Source organism: Helicoverpa armigera, chromosome 20, assembly GCF_030705265.1.
Source record: "Helicoverpa armigera isolate CAAS_96S chromosome 20, ASM3070526v1, whole genome shotgun sequence".
Lineage (NCBI taxonomy): Eukaryota > Metazoa > Arthropoda > Insecta > Lepidoptera > Noctuidae > Helicoverpa > Helicoverpa armigera.
The window spans coordinates 4,211,611-4,230,990 of NC_087139.1; the positions used below are offsets into that span (position 1 = coordinate 4,211,611).

Sequence of the window (19,380 nt, forward strand, 5' to 3'; positions counted from 1 at the left end):
GTGATTTTGAGACTCCTCACCTACCTAATGTAGTAAAATATATTTAAGTAAATGTTGGTACATACTAAGGGTTCTTGAGAACCTCTTTCAATGCTTTGAAGTTGCCCACGGTTATCTCAGCTCGATATTTGCGCGACACGCAGTCACGAGGACACTCGCAATAGTCGTCAAATAGCCAGCTTTGCATATCCTCTGAAAATAAGGGCAATTATTTAAGGTAGTCATTAGTAGTTAGTATGTCTAGCTAGCTGCTAACTGGCTTAATTCTCATTACAATTACTAACTAGTATATTACTTAATAACAGTTTAGTTAGCTTAAAACTTTTTAATGCACCCTGAATGACCTTCAAAACCATGTCCTTCTACGGTAAAACTGGCTGGACCATATACCTAAGGTTTGGAGACTGTAATCGAATATTCTAATCCTAATGAATACTTTAAAAATGTAAATTGTCCCCAAGGAAAATTGTTACATAAGTATTATATTTGTGAGGTCTCTCCAGTGCATTAACCTTCGAGTGTAGATAGCTAATTGTCAATTGTCATCATGACTTTGCAATAGTTGGATATTTCATAACATTATGCAAGAATATTCTATAGACTAATGGGAAAAAATAATGATCAAAATCATCATCCTCCGAGCCTTTTCCCAATCATGTTGGGGTCGGCTTCCAGTCTAACCGGATGTAGCTGAGTACCAGTGCTTTACAAGAAGCGACTGCCTATCTGACCTCCTCAACCCAGTTACCCGGGCAACCCGATACCCCTTGGTTAGACTGGTGTCAGACTTACTGGCTTCTGACTACCCGTAACGACTGCCAAGGATGTTCAATGACAGCCGGGACCTACAGTTTAACGTGCCATCCGAAACACAGTCAATGGTGTCTAAGATATACTTAGAAAGTACATACAAACTTAGAAAAGTTGCATTGGTACTTGCCTGGCCTGGGATCGAACCCGCGCCCTCATACTTGAGAGGTTGGTCCATTACCCACTAGGCACAAAAATAAATAATAATAAAATAAATAAATATGGCACAAAATGTTATGTATCAATCGAATTGATTTCCACTATTGTGTCAATAGATAGACGGGGTCTTCTATTAACACAGATATAATCTTTCAAATCTTTAGGTGGATAAAGACCTCATGGGCAAATGTGAAACTCAAATAAAATTGTGTAAATATTGCACCACAATTGTACGAATTTCATTTGATAGGCGCAATAATTACTGATGTAATCTCACATGATCACATCACAAGCTCCAGATACGGAATATTAATTGGTACCGAAACAGTCAATTGTAAACGGATCAATCAGTTAAGCAAGATTAGTCAACCAACCAAAAAGATTGGGCACAGGAATATCAAGAAACATACTCTTAATCCTACTATAATATTATAAACGTGAAAGTTTGTATGTATGCATGTATGGATGTATGGATGTTTGTTACTCTTTCACGCAAAAACTACTGAATGGATTTTAATGAAACTTTACAATAATATAGCTTATACATCTGAATAACACATAGGCTACAATTTGTAAACATATTGTTCGAAATACTAAACCTGCGCAGACGAAGTCGCGGGCACCAGCTAGTATTGCTATATTCTTAATTTCCCATTGCATACTATCGACAATCTCAATGACGCCTCGCAACTAAATACAGAACACAGGCAAGCATGCATAAGTGGCCTATAGATACCCTTCGCCCACCTCCATCAGATACCTAGACATGGTTTCTGCGCAGCGAATGGCGCAATTTCGAGCTGCCATAAAGTTTGGCTAGAACTGTACTTAGAAAGATACATTTTAAATGTGTTAGCTTTTGTTTAACCGCATTTAGTTTTTTTTATCAATGCATCAACATGTTGCTGAGTTGCTGGCAATATGTTTATAGTAAAATGTTTGATGTTGGGCTGATAATAAAAGGCTAAGTACTTGTTTCCAGCAATTTTCTTGTTGCTCATCCAGAATAATGTTGTAAACAAAAGTTTTACCATGGATACGGTGCTTAAAACTCCTAGCCTTACCTACTTAAGTAACTTTAAAAGTATCTAAGACAAACTCACGCTTGACTTGAATAATGCATGGTATCTTGGTGATCTTGCAGACATCGTCAGCCCGCACATTGGGCAGGAACTCGGGGAAGCACCCGCAAGCTCGCTTGACGGCCACCACATAGCACATGTGGTCACAGTTGGAGTTGTGGTAGTTTCTGAAGAAGGGTAGGAACCGCTCGTCTTCGAAGTAGCATTTGCGACTGGAAAATTACAAGACGTTAGGTCGCGTTAAAAACAAGCGAGCGAATGCGCATTTTATATACCTCCTTCTTAAGAGAGAACAACTAAAGAAGTCCAAGAGTTTGCTCATTTAACTACAAGGAATTATGGTCTGGTTCTTTATTTGTTTGGTCTATAAGTTGCAGACACCAGTAACTTAACATCAAATTGAAAGCTACTTTTAGTCTTTAAATTTTTTAACTTCTTAACTTTGTGGTCAATATTTTATACGCTGATCATCATAATATCAGCCTATTGCCGTCAATTGCTGAAAGTAGCCCTCCCCCAATGAGCCATCCAGGTCTTGGGCAGCACGCCACCAATTTATACCCGCCTACACCCTTTTATTACGAACAGTATTTTACAAAGTTCAAAACCCACCTCCAAACTGGTAGAGACTGTACTTCATCGGAGCAGTATGTGTAGGTGGCGCTCAGGAAGTGGTACGACTCCCCTCTCGTATCCACGATGGCCGTCTCATCGTCTGACGGGAACTCCGTCCAATCCGTGTACATTACCTGGTAATCAGAACCGAAGACTCATTTTGTCACAGAGGTACACTTGTTGATGATTTTTTTGTGCACGTTCATGTCTCTGCGGTTGAGTCGGATTGGTGTCCCGTCACGCTATGAGAGTGAGGGGATAGAGAGCGCACCTGTGTCTGCGCAAATGCTTGTGCACTAGAGCATGTCCTGCGCAGCTGGCTAATCTCCCTATATGAGAACAGCCACCGTGGCCAATCATCGACAAAGAGGACATCATATCCTACGCAGTTGGCTAATTTCCTTACAGGGATCAGCCGCAACATCCAACAATCGGCCTGGACCCCAATTTTTTTTAATTTTGTCGATATCCAACAGGTGGCCTTGATACCATTTTTTTTATTTTGTTAGTAAATTTCTATCATAATATGCCCTAAATATGAAATATGAGTGCAATACCCGAATAGCTCCAGCGTTGAGTAGAGTGCCAGGCACAGCGTCGTCAACCTCATAGTCTGTGACTGCCACCAACGCATGCGTCACGCCCGCGTGTTTCACCGTGCGGTTCTCGAAGTTATGCTTCGCTATGTTTCTGAAATACGAGGGACCACTGTTAGATTTTGGGTAGGTAGTTTTCATGTACCACGTGCGGGTTGTTCTGAAAGAAAACTGTTAAAAATTATGACTTAAGAGATGAGGGTACTTACCTCTTGGTTTACGAACCGATTTTTATTTTTTTTGTCTATTTATTTGAGTAAATAACTAACTAAATATTCGGACAAATTAACGGATCTGTCTGCTTTAGACGTCTTATGTACGACAAACAATGTCTCAGGGCTAAAAAGCACCAGCATCGAATGCGAACAAATACATTTCTCCTCATCTTCAATAATGATACTTACAATACAATACTACAATAACCACACTTTTAAGGACTACAATAACTACAATAACTCCGCCCCTAAGACGAGCCACTGACCGGAATAGGTACTTATGTACGTCTTAATATCTTCTAGAATTTTCTACAGCTCCTAGATTAGGTAAATTATATACAATTACCTCTTCCCATTAAACATGTACAAGCTATTGAAGGCGCAGCAGTATCCATGACCGGTGAGGATCGGTTGGAACAGGTCCGCACAGTTGGCATACAACACTCCTTCCAGAAAACAACGCTTTAGGAATCTGTCACAACTCTGCGGCAACGTTCCCATCACTTCTGGAATCTATAAATTAGAAGATATTTCTACTTATTTTGTTCCCTACTTAGAGGTTTTTTAAACAGTTGTCTCCTCCACATATAGTCAACTCTCAAACGGCATAGAAATGAATGTGGCGTATCAATAAAAGTGGGTACTCTTATATTTTTTTTTTCATATTTGTTAAGTTACTTAATTTTTGACACGAAAAATCCTTTTACAGCTTACTACCTAGACTACCTATTTTATGTATTTATGTACTTGTGATCATTTTATACTTACAGTATACCGGTTGGCTTCAAAAAGATCCTCTAAATGTCTTAGCACCGTAAGGTCCGGATTATTCACAATTTCATGGAATCCTAATAGGAGAGGCATAGTGGCCTCCAGGTCAATTGTTAAGTTGCCATCACTGTAAACATATATTTTTAAATAAAGAACTGGCATTGAGTGAAGTATAAAATTTCGAGAAATATTTATGCTTGAGCTTTAAATCAAGAATATTGAGCGTCTCTAGCGCCGTGTTTCCGAATTATCTTAGAAAACAATAAAGCCTCAGTCTTAAGAGTTATAGGTAGTACTATATGGCGAAACTACTAAACTATACTAACTTGCTACTAAACTGTCAAATAGATCACTTACACAAGACTCCTTTTGAGATCCTTCAAAGACGTGAGCGTCATCTGATTAGGAGTACAAATGGTGATGGCGGGGTAAGGCAAGTTCACGACTGGTTCAAACTGGCTCTCAATGGTCACTCTTGTCGGCATCTCTTCGAAGCGCTTGTATAGCAGGGTAGCGAGAGTGTACGACATCCCTAAAGCTACTAGTAAATTGGCCAACCAAAAGCATCTGCGAAGACGATAAAAAGAAATAAGTCAGAAGAGCATATTAGTTATTGGCCACAGTACCACCCGTCCCGTTGGAACTACTTAACGCACCAGGTTATTAAGTGGCCTCCTATCTGTGTATCGAATCAGTTCAGTGGTTTAAGTGCATTTATATACGGAGATAAGAATTTTCTAATGGCCTTCAACCTACCTATGAGTAGCTTCAGAAGTCATATAACTTGTAGGAGCTTACTCATTAAACAAAATGGGTGAACTAATAGGTTGATGATTGCAATAATCAACCTTAGATATAGAGGAACATAGACAATACCTTGATATTATATCCGGATATAAGTAGAAGTACTTGAGCCCTACTACAGTGCTCTGTAAGCAGTAAGCTCGCAACGCGCGCCAGAATTCCTCCAACATTATTGATATTTAATAATCTGTGACATTCAAATGTTTCAAGTTCCCCCTTTTATATGGTTGCATTTCAATGTTAAGTTTTATCAGTAAATAATTAAAATATAGGAAATGTTAAAACGTTGTGGACACGAAAGCTAATTAATATGAATAATTAAATAATTTGTAATTTGTATATCTGCTGGGAATCAGCAGCTGTCACTGATTTAAAGTTAAGTTAATGCATTTTGATTGGTAAAATACGTTTTAAAATTTGTAGTTCTGGCCTTTACTCATAATATCAAAGGAAAAACTTAAAACTCATAAAAATAAATAAATACTTTGAGAATATTCTAAAAACTAGGTACATCTGTTGTAGTCCGATGGGTTTAAATAAAATCAGCATATAGGAAAAATGTATAAAGTGATTTTATTGAGAAATTCTCATTACATATTTTTGTAATAGGTAACAATGTTCTAAAGTTTTGTTGACATTTCCAAACAATATTTTAATACATACATATATCTATGAATACACGGTGCTTTTATCATCACTCGTATACAACGCAAACACATCAAACATTGATTGCTCAAATTATATATACATACATACATATTATACATTGCTATTTTCAGGTCAGCAACAATATACTTTTTGCTATGGAAATCAAAATTCTTCACAGAATACTAGTTGAAAATATATGCACAGAAAATTATCTACATCTTCTACTAATATAAATATTTCTATTGCATCAACAATATTTGTAAATAAATGTTATAATTTGTCAAGATCTAAATCTCCAAGACTACAGCAAAAGAAGTAAATATTTTATTTTTATAATATATAATATTATAAACTCCACTCAAGTGTGGTGTGCGACATTTACATACACATTAAAATTCACACTTAAGAACACTCAAATATCTTGTCTTTATTAGAAAGGGCAAAAGTACCCGGACATTTTACGTCAAAGACATACATTGCAATAAAGGATGCACCGCAGTACACCCACCTAATACTAATCAGAACTCGTTGAAATAACTCAGTATATATACTTTTTTATATATCTTTATATACTCATATATCTTCAGATCTCTTATCACATTTTATAATACGCATTATTAACAGATGGAGCTTATATAATTGTAGTTATATATGTTTTGTTTACAGACACTTAATTAGTACTTTCTATATTTTAGAGCAGGTACTATTTTGGCTTTCATGATTTTTATATGAAGAGTATGGCCATAAAAATAAGAAATGATAGTCGGAGGAAACAAATTTTCCACACTACTCATGTAGCAAACTTTTCAACTATTCTATATGAATATAATGTTATATTAAATACTGGATGTTCAAGAAATTTCTTATAACTTATGTGATGTCTACAATTCGTCGATTGGTCGTCTTTAAGCCTATATTGATGAAGCTAAATGACATTTTGAAAGTCGAAGTTGAGCCGCAAAAACTGAGCAACCCTTGAGTTTAATATTCGAGAAATTAATATATTTCTTTTGAGTAAGATAATTTAACTATTTTATTATAGGTATGTACTGTTACAATATAAAATATACCAGTTTATTATGAGTAAATACAGAAATCTGAATATTGAATAGAGAAAGAAGAATATCAGAACTTTTTAAAATATTGTTTTAACCTATTATGAGCAAAATATTATGTAAAATTCATTTGAAATAATTATGTTTTAATGGACATTTTATACACGTGTTTTAAATAACGTTGTTCTTTTATCTTATTTCGGATGTACAATGTATTTCTATTATGAGACACAACTCTGAGTGTTATCGTTTTACAACTATGTATAATTGTGACATTGCAATTTATTGAGATATTGCAACACGACAGGCGACATTGAATTATATTATTACGGCGACGGTCTCTTTCTATAAAACATTTTTTATTTAAATCATATTTTTAAGCTGTGCCCAAACTGCTGAAATCATAATCATATAATATACAGACTTCAGAAAAATTATAGATTTACAGTTGCAGGCAAATAGGTTCCCCTAATATATAAAACGCTAATATTACAACAATAATCATTCTTTTCCAAGTCATCATAGACAAAGTATTTCTACAATAAAGATTTTTCAATCTCACCTTCATAGACAATTCTCGACTCTCTACACTGGTGTTATTATATATTTTCATATCATATCTACTTGTTCCGCATTTAAGCTAATATTTCGTCTCTTTGCCTACAACTATTTATTATACACTTTATAATACAACGTTAGGCATGCAGGCAATTTATTTATTTTGTATGAAATGTATAATTTCGAGATATAAGTATATTCGTATTCTAATTTCTATTCAAATAATTATTTTATAAGTAAAAATGTCTTCATATATACTTGTATAGATTTTGTAAATATTTAGTGCGTTCGTCTTAAATTGACATTGTCTATTTCAAATAATTTTATAGGATTTACATAATATATATAAAATCTTAATTATATCAGCGATGACATATAACAATTTATAATTCAATATTATAAGTAAAATAGATTCGTAATAAAGGTAACTACGTACATAATATCTTTGAAAAAACATTAAAGTCCACATTTATTTAAAAGTATCCTCCTATTAGAAATATTAATTGGTATTATTGCAGAAGTACTGAAACGAATTTAATTTAATAATGTATTTTTTCTCTTGAAAAATGCAAAAGCTATTTTATACGTAAACTTTTCATATATTTTGAGTGTATTAATGAGTGATTGGAATTATATGGATTGTGATTAATGTACTGCGAACTATTTTATAAACTTACGGTGTATCACTCCATACCAGATCACGAACGAATCAATGTTCTTTCAGTTCGTTCTTTGTGTATAAAATTACAAGGAGGTATTCACCGTGTGCCTGGTAATAAACTCGTTCCTGGTAATACATACCTACATGACACATTATGAATCCGATCTATGAATGAATATGTATTCGAACCAGTTACAAAATTGTTTGCATCCTTACAGTAACATTTTTATGAAGAGTATATTCAAGATATACTAGAGTAAACGTCTGTACATTAAGGTATATAATATATGAATATTCAATAAATATCCTTTCTAGTATCATTATTCTATCTCACAAGTATTGTGCGCTCCAAGTCTTCATCATCATTATAAATACTACAAAACGGTAACCTTCAAACTTTCAAATACAGAAGAAAATTAATTTCTAAAACGTTTTCGAAAACAAGTATTTGCAGAAACAGGTTCCCGTGAAACAATATACCGTATTCGACATTACAATTCCCGTTCAATATACTTAATATGCGTAATATAATAATATAAGCTTTTAATATATTTGAGAAATTACTTGAGATTGAATACTCGCTGGTACCACTCATGTGGTGAGCGGTCCGGCGCCGCCGACGCAAGCTGTCCTCGTGCTAACAACGAAAGCGAACACGCACCGGGCACGGGGGGGTGGGGGCGGCGGCGCGGGGTGGGGGGGGTCCCCGGTCAGGCAGAGCTCAGGCGTGGGCGGCCGCCACGCGCTACGTCACCGAGCGTCAGGAGTCCAGCAGCACGTGCCAGCGCTGAACCTGTAGGAGACAAACCTGATGCTGGCATCAAAGTTCACCAAATATGAACCTTCTTTTTGCAGTTCAATGTCACATTTACAGTGTGGACTTTTGGGAAACATCAAATAAAAAAACTATCTGCTAAAAAGACCATCCATGAATGAGCTAATTTCTTACTTCCCTTGTTAGCTAGTTACCTGTTTTGTGTCTTGGGTTAACTGGATTGAGGAGGTCAGATAAGGCAGTCGCTCCTTGTAAAACACTGGTACATAGCTACATCAGGTTAGACTAGGAAGCCGACCCCAAAACAAAGTTGGAAAAAAGGCTCGGGAGGAGATGATTTTGCAGTTAAATGTCACATTTACAGTTTCAGCTTTTGGGAAATATCCAACAAAAAACCATCCATCATATGAAAGAGCCTATTTCTCTTGATAGCTAGTTACCTGTTCCCCCTGTCGTTCGCACAGCTCCTGCCAGTGCCGCTCCTCCTCGCGTCCGGAGGGGCTGTGCCCCAGCGAGAACCAGCCCACCATCTCGTTGCGCTTCACGCTGCGCCGCCACCATACCGACACCATCAGAGTCACCTCCGTCAGTTGGAATAGAGCTACCTGCAAAACATATTGAAGAAGACGTTCAGTCAAAAACATCCGAAATCATCGTGTTTGGACCGGTTTTAAGTATGGTGTTTAAAAGAGACATTTGATGGAGTTCCCAGACTGGGTCGCATAGGAAGCTTTCGCCACAATAAAAAAAAAAATTATAATTTGTGAAAAAGTGCCTTCCTCTCCTATCTAGGGGCGGAGCGATATGGTAGGCAGTTCATAAGGGAGTACATATATAGGGGGAATACGTAACTGACTTTATTAGGGGAGAACATAAAGAAGTATCTAAAGAAACTACGTAAGGAAGAATATAAGTAGCAGTATTAATAACAAGAATTATAAAAATTATAAATACATGATTAAATTATGTACGACAGCGATGGAGACGAATTTTTTTATGCTTTTTTCAATAGAATCGGTTTTAATTAAAATGTAAATATGGTTAAAAAATATGTTTACGTTGTATTCTTTATTTGAGTGTACCTGGAATATAAACAGCTCCTTGTACAGCGGGTTGGACTGCGCGCGGCGCGTGGTGGACTTGCAGCGTCCCATCTCCATGCCGAGCGAGCTGATGAGGCACAGCTTCACGTACGTGTCCGGAGCCTTGTTGGGGGACAGCTTGCGGAAGTGGGTGCCTTTTATTACCTGTAATTTGTTTAGAGATGTGAGCTGGTGGACTGTGAGGTCTCTTACTCATGTTTAACTCAAAAAAACCAGTAACACACTCTTTTGCTAGGATTTGGTAGGCAGGTATGATTCTGTTCAAAGAAAATAGGTGTAAGATTTGATATTTTAAGGTAAACTGCAGAAATAATAATGATAAAAATACATAGTCCACCATGTGCTATATACCAAAGAGTTTATAAGTAGAAAATGTACAGCTTTACAGCATGTTTTTCCAAGCAACGCTTGGTTCGTATGGTCGGTGTGCCATTTTCAAAGAGATGGCAATATAATTTTTAACGGGGTAGTAATAAATAGGCTGATGACAGAATGATAATCTTATTAATACAGGTAAATAAGACTTTTGACAGATAATAACTTCCATTTCTGAAATGATTTTGACAGACTTCTAGTTATACACACCTCCACAGAAAGATGTCCTGTAGTAGAATTATACTGCAAGCCCAACAGCAGTTCTGGTGCTGACCTAGCACTGCAACACGAAGACGCGGAGTCTGACCGGGCCAGGCTACAGGCTTCGCCCCCGGGCCCGCCTGCCCCCGGCGTGGTCACCGTCGCTATGGAAGACGGGCTGGCCAGGACTCCGGTCATGGAGTGGTTCAGCTCGAGTTTTGGGAGCTGGTGATAGTAAATGTAGAATGAATGTGCCGGTATTTTTTTAATACAAAAAATAAGCTAAAAGGCTAGTAGTAACTTGATAAACAATGAGGCTCAAACATATCTGTATAAATAAAAATGAATTGTTGTTCTTTAGTCTGATTAAAACTCGAGAACGACTGGGCCGATTGAGCTGATTTTGGTTTTAAAATGTTTGTCGTAGTCCAGGGTAGGTCTAAACGGTGAGCAAATAAGGAAAAGGCGGTACGAAGTTCGCCGGGTCAGCTAGTAAATAAATATTTATTACTTCAGAACATTTTATGTATGACATCTGTAACACAGGGGTAACCTTAAACAGACACCATTCTCTTACAAAAGCAACCTGTATTGTAATGTACTTAACACTGTAATTGAAGAGAAAATAAAGATTTTTATTTATTATTTATTTTTATTTATATAGATAGATAAGATGCTTTCGTGGACCTCCTTGTCTGTCTCTTCCAGCATTAAGAAGGCCAATAATGCGTTTTGATCATCTTTTGATTACTTTGTACATCTTACTTCTATATTTTTCATAAAAAAAAAAAAAATGTGAAATCGTACAATACCAAAGGTTTTTTTTCATTGCATTCTATCTTCTTTTATCAATGTTATTTAACAGCAATCAACGCAAATTAAATTAAGTTTCCCCTCCACCGACCCTAGGTGGAAGATAGTCCATGAGGATTTTTGAGGAATGAATAAGGATTACCTTATTAACCTGCAAGCTAGGCTGATGATGTTGCCTGGGCATCAGCTGCATCCACAAGCTGTTCTCCAGCTCCAGGTTGAGGGTCGCGAAGCTGACGGCTGCCTCGCCCAGTAGACGCTGACGACGCATGCGCTCGCACCCATAGATGCGGATGCGAAGACCGAGGCCGTGGACATCCTCTGGAGGTGGGGGGAGAGGATATTTAGAGTTTTGTGAGAAAATTGTGAAGTTGTGTTGAGAGTTACATACTGTGGGTGTTTCAAAAGAGATTTGTAGTAGTATATAGGATCTAAAGAATGTATTTTTGTTATTGTATATGAAATTTTGGTGAAGGACTAATAGATTTTTTTCGGGTCTAGTATCTTCATTAAACGGATGATAAGTGGTGTATTAACTCTGAATCAAAAGGGGATGACCAAGATTCAGGTAATTTTAAAATTAATTTTCAACACAAAGGTATTCTGTTGCACTTACATGTAAATAAGTTTGAAGGGCAACTAGATTTAGTTCAGCATAATAATATTCAATACAAATCCCCACAGAGACAAGACTGAAGCCACAAACATTGAATTCTATAAATACAGACATGTATGTTTGTGTTCATAATTTACTGATTTTAGTATAAACAAACAGATTCCTGGAAACGTACTAAATGTTCAAGATATATGAATAATTATTTAATCGATTAAATATGTTTATGTTGTAGCTCGGTTGAAATTAAATTTCCTATAGCATAATTAAACTATGACGGTCAAAAGTATAAAACATACAGCATGAAACACAAAATGTTGTCGTGATTTTTGCCAAAAAGGAAAAGGAAAGTTTTCAAATACTGTTTTTTTTTTCTATTTACCTGGATTAATTTTATGAAACACGAAGCTCTCCATATATTGTGGATTTTCGCCATTTCGTATTTTCGACTTGTATTTTTGCTTTTTCAACGGCAAAAGCACTACGCGAACCTGAAAACAATAGGATAAGGAAAAGACATACTGTTCCCATAATCATTGCATTTATAAATTGGAATATATAAATTACCACCTAATGTAAAATAGAAATAAGGTTCTTATTTGAATGGCAAAGGATTAATCGTCAAGGCGAAACAGTGTTGTAGAATAATCTAATTATTAATGGCGTGGCCGATTTCGGCCACGGCGGCTATTCTCATATACGGAGATTGGCCAGCTGCGCAGGACATATTATAGTATACGAGCATTTGCGCGTACACCGGTGTAATCACTATTTCTCCACTCTCATAGCCCAATGGGACGACAATCCGATACCCCCGGAGAGAGATCAGGCGCAGGACTGACGGTACGGTGACAGGTACGTGCTCTCCGATGCACAGGTGTATCTACTACCAACTTCCAGACTACGGGCTGAATTCAGCCTGACCCATAAATCAACCTCGAGACCAACGAGGCAATTAAACCCGTAAAGTATTTCTGGATTTGTTGACTAAATTGTCTTGATTCAGACAACACAACACCATCCTTGCATCAACCTCCTCCCTCCTTCAATCTAACTAGCACAATACCTGGCTCTGCAGTATCTGTCCTTGACTCCTCTGCGGCAGTGACCTGGCCTGCAGTATGTGCACCGTCATGCTGCGCACCGGAGCATCGTACAGCAACGTCAGCTCTAGCGAGCCGCGCTCTTGGGAACTGCTGCTCTCGCCACAGAGGAGGGACGTGTCCTGTGGAAGATGACAATTGGGTAGACGATAAATGTGAATGTGGTTGTACAGAATTGAAAATAGAACAGTGAACGTAGGACTTATTGCAGGACGAAGATAGAAAGACATGGAAGAAATTGAGGTCATTTACGGAATCAATACATCAACCGGGGAATCCAGTGTACCACAGAAATCAGAAATGAACACCAAATTAGAAGTGCGTAATAGATAAATAATTAAATAACTCATGTCAATGTCAATATCATGGCAAGACTAAAGTATGAAAGAACAATAAGAACTTACATTATGAGCAATAACATCGCTATCAACACTGCTCTGAGCCTCCAACGTATGAATATACTCGGTCCTCTTCGGCACCACTTCATCGATCCTGGTCTCTCGGAGCGTGGTCTCCCGAAGACTGGTTTCCCTCAGCTTGGTCTCTACCAGTTCCACGTCGAGCTTCGCGGCTGCCGCGTTCTCGTTCTTTTCTTCGTAGTGGCATTCCACCTCCTCCTTATCCTGAGGATTTGGCAATTTTAAAGGTCTTCTGCAAGTAGGAATGCTGTAAGATTTACCCATTTACCGCAGCCGATGTAACTATTCAATAGTCTTTGCTCCAAATGTGCTGAATCTAAATTCGAATTGCACGATGATTGTTTACGATCAGTCTCTGGCTGTCGAAATGTTTATGAATGGTGGAATACTGCGGCCTGCAACATCTTAGACTTGGAACGTTGATAACAGATACAAATGAACGCTACAGGTTAGTCGGGCGCTATCCCGCTGCTGTAAGAGATCAAAGTCTTACTAAAATTGTTATCCTGACCGCTGAAGGTAGGTCTGGTGGGTGTTGCAAGACACAGTATTCTAAGGAAATATATGGACAGCTCAAAAATCCAAGTTATTTTTAAGACGTGAGAAGTGATTACATTTATTTGTAAAAACAGACAAGAAAACGTGTAAAGAACGAAATATAAGAAAATTGACATGCTATAGAACTTTGTAAAACTAAAATGCTACGTAGATAGTGAATAATGTGAAGAAACTCTTATAAAATGCAGCGCTTATCAGGTCTTCTAATGAATATCTCGTTTACAATTCATGACTATCGCGCAGTGGCTGAGGAATTCTCCAGAGAAATCCCTCATCGTGAGCTATTCCATCTGAGAGAGCTGATTTTATCCGTCGAAGAGATTTATACAGTGTTAAATAATAATAATGAGAAATTATTGCTATAAATGCCGCGATGTTATAATTTGTCCGTTTCACGCGCGGATTTCAGTCAAACCAAATCTGCGGGCTATATTTATAATCCAGATACAGGAATTTCGTACATTTCCAACTGATGCAACCAGGATAACAGGATATTGCGCAGTTGGAAGTTAAATTATGTAAATTATTGCAACTCCGTTTAAATCCGGATATTCGTTTGAGTTAATACGGGTGGGTATGTGTAGGTTGGCCTAAATACCGCTGTTAAGTGAGCGGTTTATTAACTGTTCAAAATTGACATTACGGCGGACGGTGGATGACTAATAAATTCCGGTCGCTTTTCTATGAAGACTTAACAAATTCGGAATGCAAACATTAACATAATAAAAGCATGAAACTAGTCACAGAGCGGAAGAAATGAAAATGTCGAACTGTCTACTGTCTCACCTGTTGGATGCGCAAACGCAGCTCTTCATCCGAGTCGGACGCCTCGAACGTGAATATTCGTTCGGGGTAATGGTTCGGTTTCGACAAAGCATCTATAACAACACAGACGTACGGACAACGTCAATCGATATACAATAATGCCCTAACCCGAACTAAACTACTCTAGCTCTTCGCTAAGTTCTAGAAGGTAACGTCTTCTACGTTTCTATGCGTGTAAACAAACACCTAGATATATAACAATTATAAAGAAATTAATACGAGACCTTGATGACGCACACGACGCCCTTGGAGGTACATTAAATACTAAATGAATGTTAGTCCACTATGTACTACACAATAACGCTTTCACAAATGACTTCGCTCTATAACGAAATCCAAATGTTAATAATTAATCACAAAATCAATAGCAATAGGTTTATTTATAAAGGTGAAGGATTTTTTATTTCTATACTTGGAATTGAAAGAGGAAAATATTATAAGTAATGTGACTTTTAACATCTATTGAGTTAGCGACAAAGAAAACTTTCGTACCGTACTAATGAGATATGACAAGACATACAGTAGCTTAGTAACACAGAAGCAAAACAAAGAGTTAGTGCTTACCAAACTGAGCATTGTCGAGGGGCAGGCAGGGGGCGGCCTGGCGCGGGTTCACGGCGAGGATGTCATCGCAGCACTTGCGGCTGAAGACCGCGGCGTAGCACCAGCGCCGGCCCAGGAACAGCAGCACCACCAGCACCACCACGGCGAACGCCGCGACCGCGCTTATGTACGCAGTCGCCTCCACTGTGCACACAAGCCTCGCTCAACACTCCGCCAACAACTTCAGCACGACCTTGTCACAAACATGTTTACCATTAGTCGGGTTGATGACGCCGATGTTGGCCACCATCCTGGCTCACTGCGAGCCCGCGGGCCGCATCGCTGCGCGCCCAGCTCCCGCGCCCTCGCTCGCACTGCCAGTCACGCTCCTCTCAAACATTCGACGAATATATTCCTTCGATATAATGCGACAATAAAGCGAACTGAGGGAAATAATTGGGACGTGTTGGCACGGTCGGGCTGTCAAAGTGGTGCACATGCGCTGTACGCGAGGGGCACGACGGGGCGTGTGGAATATTCTGCGCGGCTATAGGACGAAGGACCTCGCATACAGGTGTACTTCGTGTCTATATAAATATACATAGTTCGAGGAGCTTGTCGTCAAGGCCGAGGGCGGCACGTGCCCTCGCACCCTTCGTTATACATACCTATACATAGTACCTACATCAATATGACAGGAGCAGACTGACAAGGTTTGCATAAGTAACGACTTAGAAGGCGTTAATAAACTCATCTAGGACGGAGTTAGTTTTAAGGTACATACATAGATAATAATTTACATTATTATAATTGGGAAGAACATGGCAACATCACTGCCATAAATAATTCGCAAAATTAAAGGAAATTCCTATGAGTACACATACACCTATATACGCACATACGCTTAATACCTACATCGCAGCAATGTTGCAATTAGGACATTGGAGATCTGCCAGAGCTATAGAACTGCAGTATAGCACGTCACCCACACTTAAACCGACGAGGATTTATGTAAATATAAAATAAACAATACAGTGAGTGAGGAAGGCTTTTAGCAAATTAAACATTATTCAGGCTCTGTGTAAATCAGTAAATATATTCTTATTGGATATACATGGCCCTTTGGAATAAATAGCAGACACGTGTGAGACAAAATGAAATAAAAACCTCTAGGTACGCTGTTTACAGAAATCCAAGTCATTTGTTTCTGGATTAGTTCTAAATGCGATGCTATAAAATGTATGGCGACTTAATTCAAAGCGCGTTGCTTCCAATAGAGGAATTACTCAGTATCTAAAGGTTTTCTGTACACAAATCGTGACTTGAAATTAATAACTTAGATTTGTAGATAATCATCAGATTTACTTATTAGGAAATTCCGTGTATTTTAAAATATTTAGATCACACTTTCAGGATCAAATATATCATCTTTCATTTGTTCAATAATTTGTTTTTGAATCTTATTAATATCAGTTTAATATAACAGTAATTTTTATGATTTTTTGTCAAACATAACACCATCAAGGGTAGGTGCTGTGTATTTCATTTCATTTCCTACCAAATATTATATAAAAAAAAGGTATTTCTATAGGTATTAAAAGCCTCCGTCTTATTTTTCTAAAAGTTGTATTTTGTTCTTGGTCTACCTCTACAGTGACGGCAGCAGGTGTTATTTTATTTCACTATTATAAAACAGCAGTTTAAATAAATTATTTGATAAAACAACCAAGACTAGGTACTTCACTAGTCGAATAGAAATAATATAATAAATAATTAATTTTTGTTTTATCTTGGATTTAACCAATTTCATAACTTCTATTTTCAAAATTTTGTTTTTGTACGTTACATATGAGTAACATTAGTTGATACGCATTCAGGCAGTAAAAAGCCTTTTACACATTCGAATTAAAATAGGAATTTATACGACTATGTTTAAGCTTTCATGTTTATCTTTGTGAAAAGGTCCAGTTTAGTGATGGTACCAGTGTTGCCTATCATTTACAAACTGTGTTGCTAGTTAAAAAAGATTAAAGGTTAGCAAACAAAAATATAAAAAATCAATAATGAAACACCACGTTAATATTTTGAAAATGTTTTTTTTATTAACACTTACATTTTTACAGCGCTCCTAGCCAACAGAGTAATACTATAAAATGAATCGGTGTAAAGAACTGTCGAACGCAAAACAATGTTAGTTCTACAGTGTACGTTAAACAAACCGCTTACAAAGATTAGATCATTACAATAATATCATCAACGACTATTGTCAGTGAGATGTACATCGTTCTCATCAAACAAGCACAGAAGGTCACCCTAAAGAAACGAACTTCATTTAAATCTATAAACATTTCATATAATTTAGATTTTATTAGTCGCTATAATGTTATATTTTACTTTTGTAACCATTATTATAATGTTATATGTATTCGTTACGAAAAATTGAAATGAATCGCTCCACTTGGTCCTCGGCGGGTGCGAGACGCCGACGCGCCCGCTCGTGCCGGCACCGCGCCGCGCAAGGGCCAAGTGCCGACTAAAACAAGATCACTCTATCATAACTGTATAATTTTAAAAATTTCTAATTACGCATCCCTACGTTTTGTTATTATCTTTTAATTAAGAAATAAAATCTTACGTAATTACCATGAGCAGCCTATTTTAATAAATTTGACAAAATTCGCTAATAATCTGATTATTTTTAGAAAAGAAAAGCGTCGGGTCCGGGCCGGGCGTCGGTTCCGGGCTGACGAGAGACGAACGAACAATAGTCGACGGCAGTGCTGTATGAACGTGTAGCGGAGCGGCGCAAGCGCACCGCCCCCCGCGCCTCTAAGCGTTCGCGACTGTGTATGCTTTATTTATCTACTTTTACAATTGAAAATACGGCATCAAAATTTCAACTACCTACCTAACAGTAAGCAGTAGTACACTAAAACTCAGGCACTCCACATCGACCTCTCATACACCATGCACCCGATCGAATCGTCAACTAAACTTTTTTCACTCGAAAAATTCAACTTAAATCTAATTCACTTAAATTATAATAATAATAATGGCTTCTTAACTGTTAATTTTACAACAAATGCGTTTCGTTGGCCGCCGAGCACGGAGCGCGGCGGGCGTCATACTTTCTGCCCACTCGATTCACGAACGATGAACTACCGCTAAACGATAATTTATTACTTATTACATAAGTATGTGAAAAACAATTTTTATTAGTTTTAGTTTAATCTATGTTATAATGTCATCAGTGTCACTGAGGCGTACTACTGTAACATGAATCCGAGTCGGCGGCCGCTTGCGCGTGACGTCGGAGTGCGGAGCCGCGGCCGGGCGCGAGACGTCGGCGGCCGCGGCCGGCACCACGCGGCTCAGCGTTACGTGTCAGCCAGAGATTCAACATATCGAAAAGATTCAGCAAATTGTCGCATGACAGTCGAGATACTCGAACGTTTAAAACGATCTCGATACAAAAATAACATGATTCACGATTTTAAATAATATGTGTAAAATGTTTTTTATATCATCACAAATATCAAGTTCATTCTCCACTGTGCATATATACATACATAGTTCGTTAGAAACGATAGTGTAAAGTGTGCGGTGGGTCGGGGCGGGCGCGGGCCCGGCCGGCGCCAGCGCAGCCGCGTCCTCTCGGTCACGTTACGCAATGAAACATCAGAATAATATAGAACACTCGACAGGTACAGACACAGGTGCCCCTGTGCGGAGCGATGCGGTAACAAGCGGTGAGAAGCGTACACGACAGCGATTACACATATACCGGAACGGCACCGCAAACCTCTGTCAGTCTGATATAAGAACACAAATGAACTTTTATGTACGCAGTAACTATCTGATGCACGACGGTGTGGACAGTGGTCGGTGCTGTTTAGTAGTAAGTCTCTTGTTCGAGCCAGCCGCCGGGGTTGCGGCGCAGGTAGAAGCGTCGGATCTCGTCGTAGATGAAGATCGACAGCATGAATGGAATGGCAGGCAGCCACCATACGAACCTGTGGACGAGCGAGAACACCGTCAATACTCATCCAACGAACCATGAAAGTGGATATCGGACTGG

At 38.1% G+C, this 19,380-nt stretch overlaps 3 protein-coding genes across 14 annotated transcripts in view; all 3 read right to left on the reverse strand.

Annotated features, from left to right (window-relative positions):
- Positions 1 to 64: 64 nt before the first annotated feature.
- LOC110380427 (sodium channel protein Nach) lies at positions 65 to 3,984 on the reverse strand. The gene is made up of 5 exons (XM_064039646.1): positions 3,824 to 3,984; positions 3,224 to 3,356; positions 2,664 to 2,800; positions 2,073 to 2,263; positions 65 to 192 (listed from the first exon to the last, which is right to left on the reverse strand). Exons 1-5 carry the CDS (start codon positions 3,976 to 3,978, stop codon positions 65 to 67), a joined length of 744 nt encoding a protein of 247 aa, XP_063895716.1. The 5' UTR covers positions 3,979 to 3,984.
- Positions 3,985 to 7,098: 3,114 nt separating this feature from the next.
- Positions 7,099 to 16,007, reverse strand: Syt14 (Synaptotagmin 14). The gene is made up of 11 exons (XM_021340430.3): positions 15,576 to 16,007; positions 15,324 to 15,506; positions 14,721 to 14,812; positions 13,362 to 13,580; positions 12,921 to 13,079; positions 12,237 to 12,345; positions 11,384 to 11,562; positions 10,438 to 10,653; positions 9,832 to 9,996; positions 9,190 to 9,354; positions 7,099 to 8,767 (listed from the first exon to the last, which is right to left on the reverse strand). Exons 1-11 carry the CDS (start codon positions 15,610 to 15,612, stop codon positions 8,735 to 8,737), a joined length of 1,557 nt encoding a protein of 518 aa, XP_021196105.1. The 5' UTR covers positions 15,613 to 16,007; the 3' UTR covers positions 7,099 to 8,734.
- A 1,371-nt stretch (positions 16,008 to 17,378) lies between these two features.
- Positions 17,379 to 19,380, reverse strand: part of LOC110380431 (sodium/potassium-transporting ATPase subunit alpha) — a 40,857-nt gene continuing 38,855 nt past the window's right edge. For all 12 annotated transcript variants that reach the window (XM_021340413.3, XM_021340417.3, XM_021340409.3 and 9 more), the window contains one exon: positions 17,379 to 19,315. In XM_021340413.3, the coding sequence (XP_021196088.1) occupies positions 19,195 to 19,315 (121 nt within the window). In that variant the 3' untranslated portion in view covers positions 17,379 to 19,194. The remainder of the gene's footprint in view (positions 19,316 to 19,380) is intronic.

What these genes read in the sequence shown, in the direction of transcription:
- LOC110380427 (XM_064039646.1), bottom strand. Translation starts at nt 3,978, where the DNA reads ATGGGAACGTTGCCGCAGAGTTGTGACAGATTCCTAAAGCGTTGTTTT. An exon ending in TCAACGCTGGAGCTATTCGG is followed by an intron (nt 2,801 to 3,223) that starts GTATTGCACTCA and finishes TCTGATTACCAG; the next exon opens with GTAATGTACACGGATTGGAC. An exon ending in CAGTCTCTACCAGTTTGGAG is followed by an intron (nt 2,264 to 2,663) that starts GTGGGTTTTGAA and finishes GTAATTTTCCAG; the next exon opens with TCGCAAATGCTACTTCGAAG.
- Syt14 (XM_021340430.3), bottom strand. Translation starts at nt 15,612, where the DNA reads ATGGTGGCCAACATCGGCGTCATCAACCCGACTAATG. An exon ending in TGCGTTTGCGCATCCAACAG is followed by an intron (nt 13,581 to 14,720) that starts GTGAGACAGTAG and finishes CCAAATCCTCAG; the next exon opens with GATAAGGAGGAGGTGGAATG. An exon ending in GCGAACGACAGGGGGAACAG is followed by an intron (nt 8,768 to 9,189) that starts GTAACTAGCTAT and finishes TGTCTCCTACAG; the next exon opens with GTTCAGCGCTGGCACGTGCT.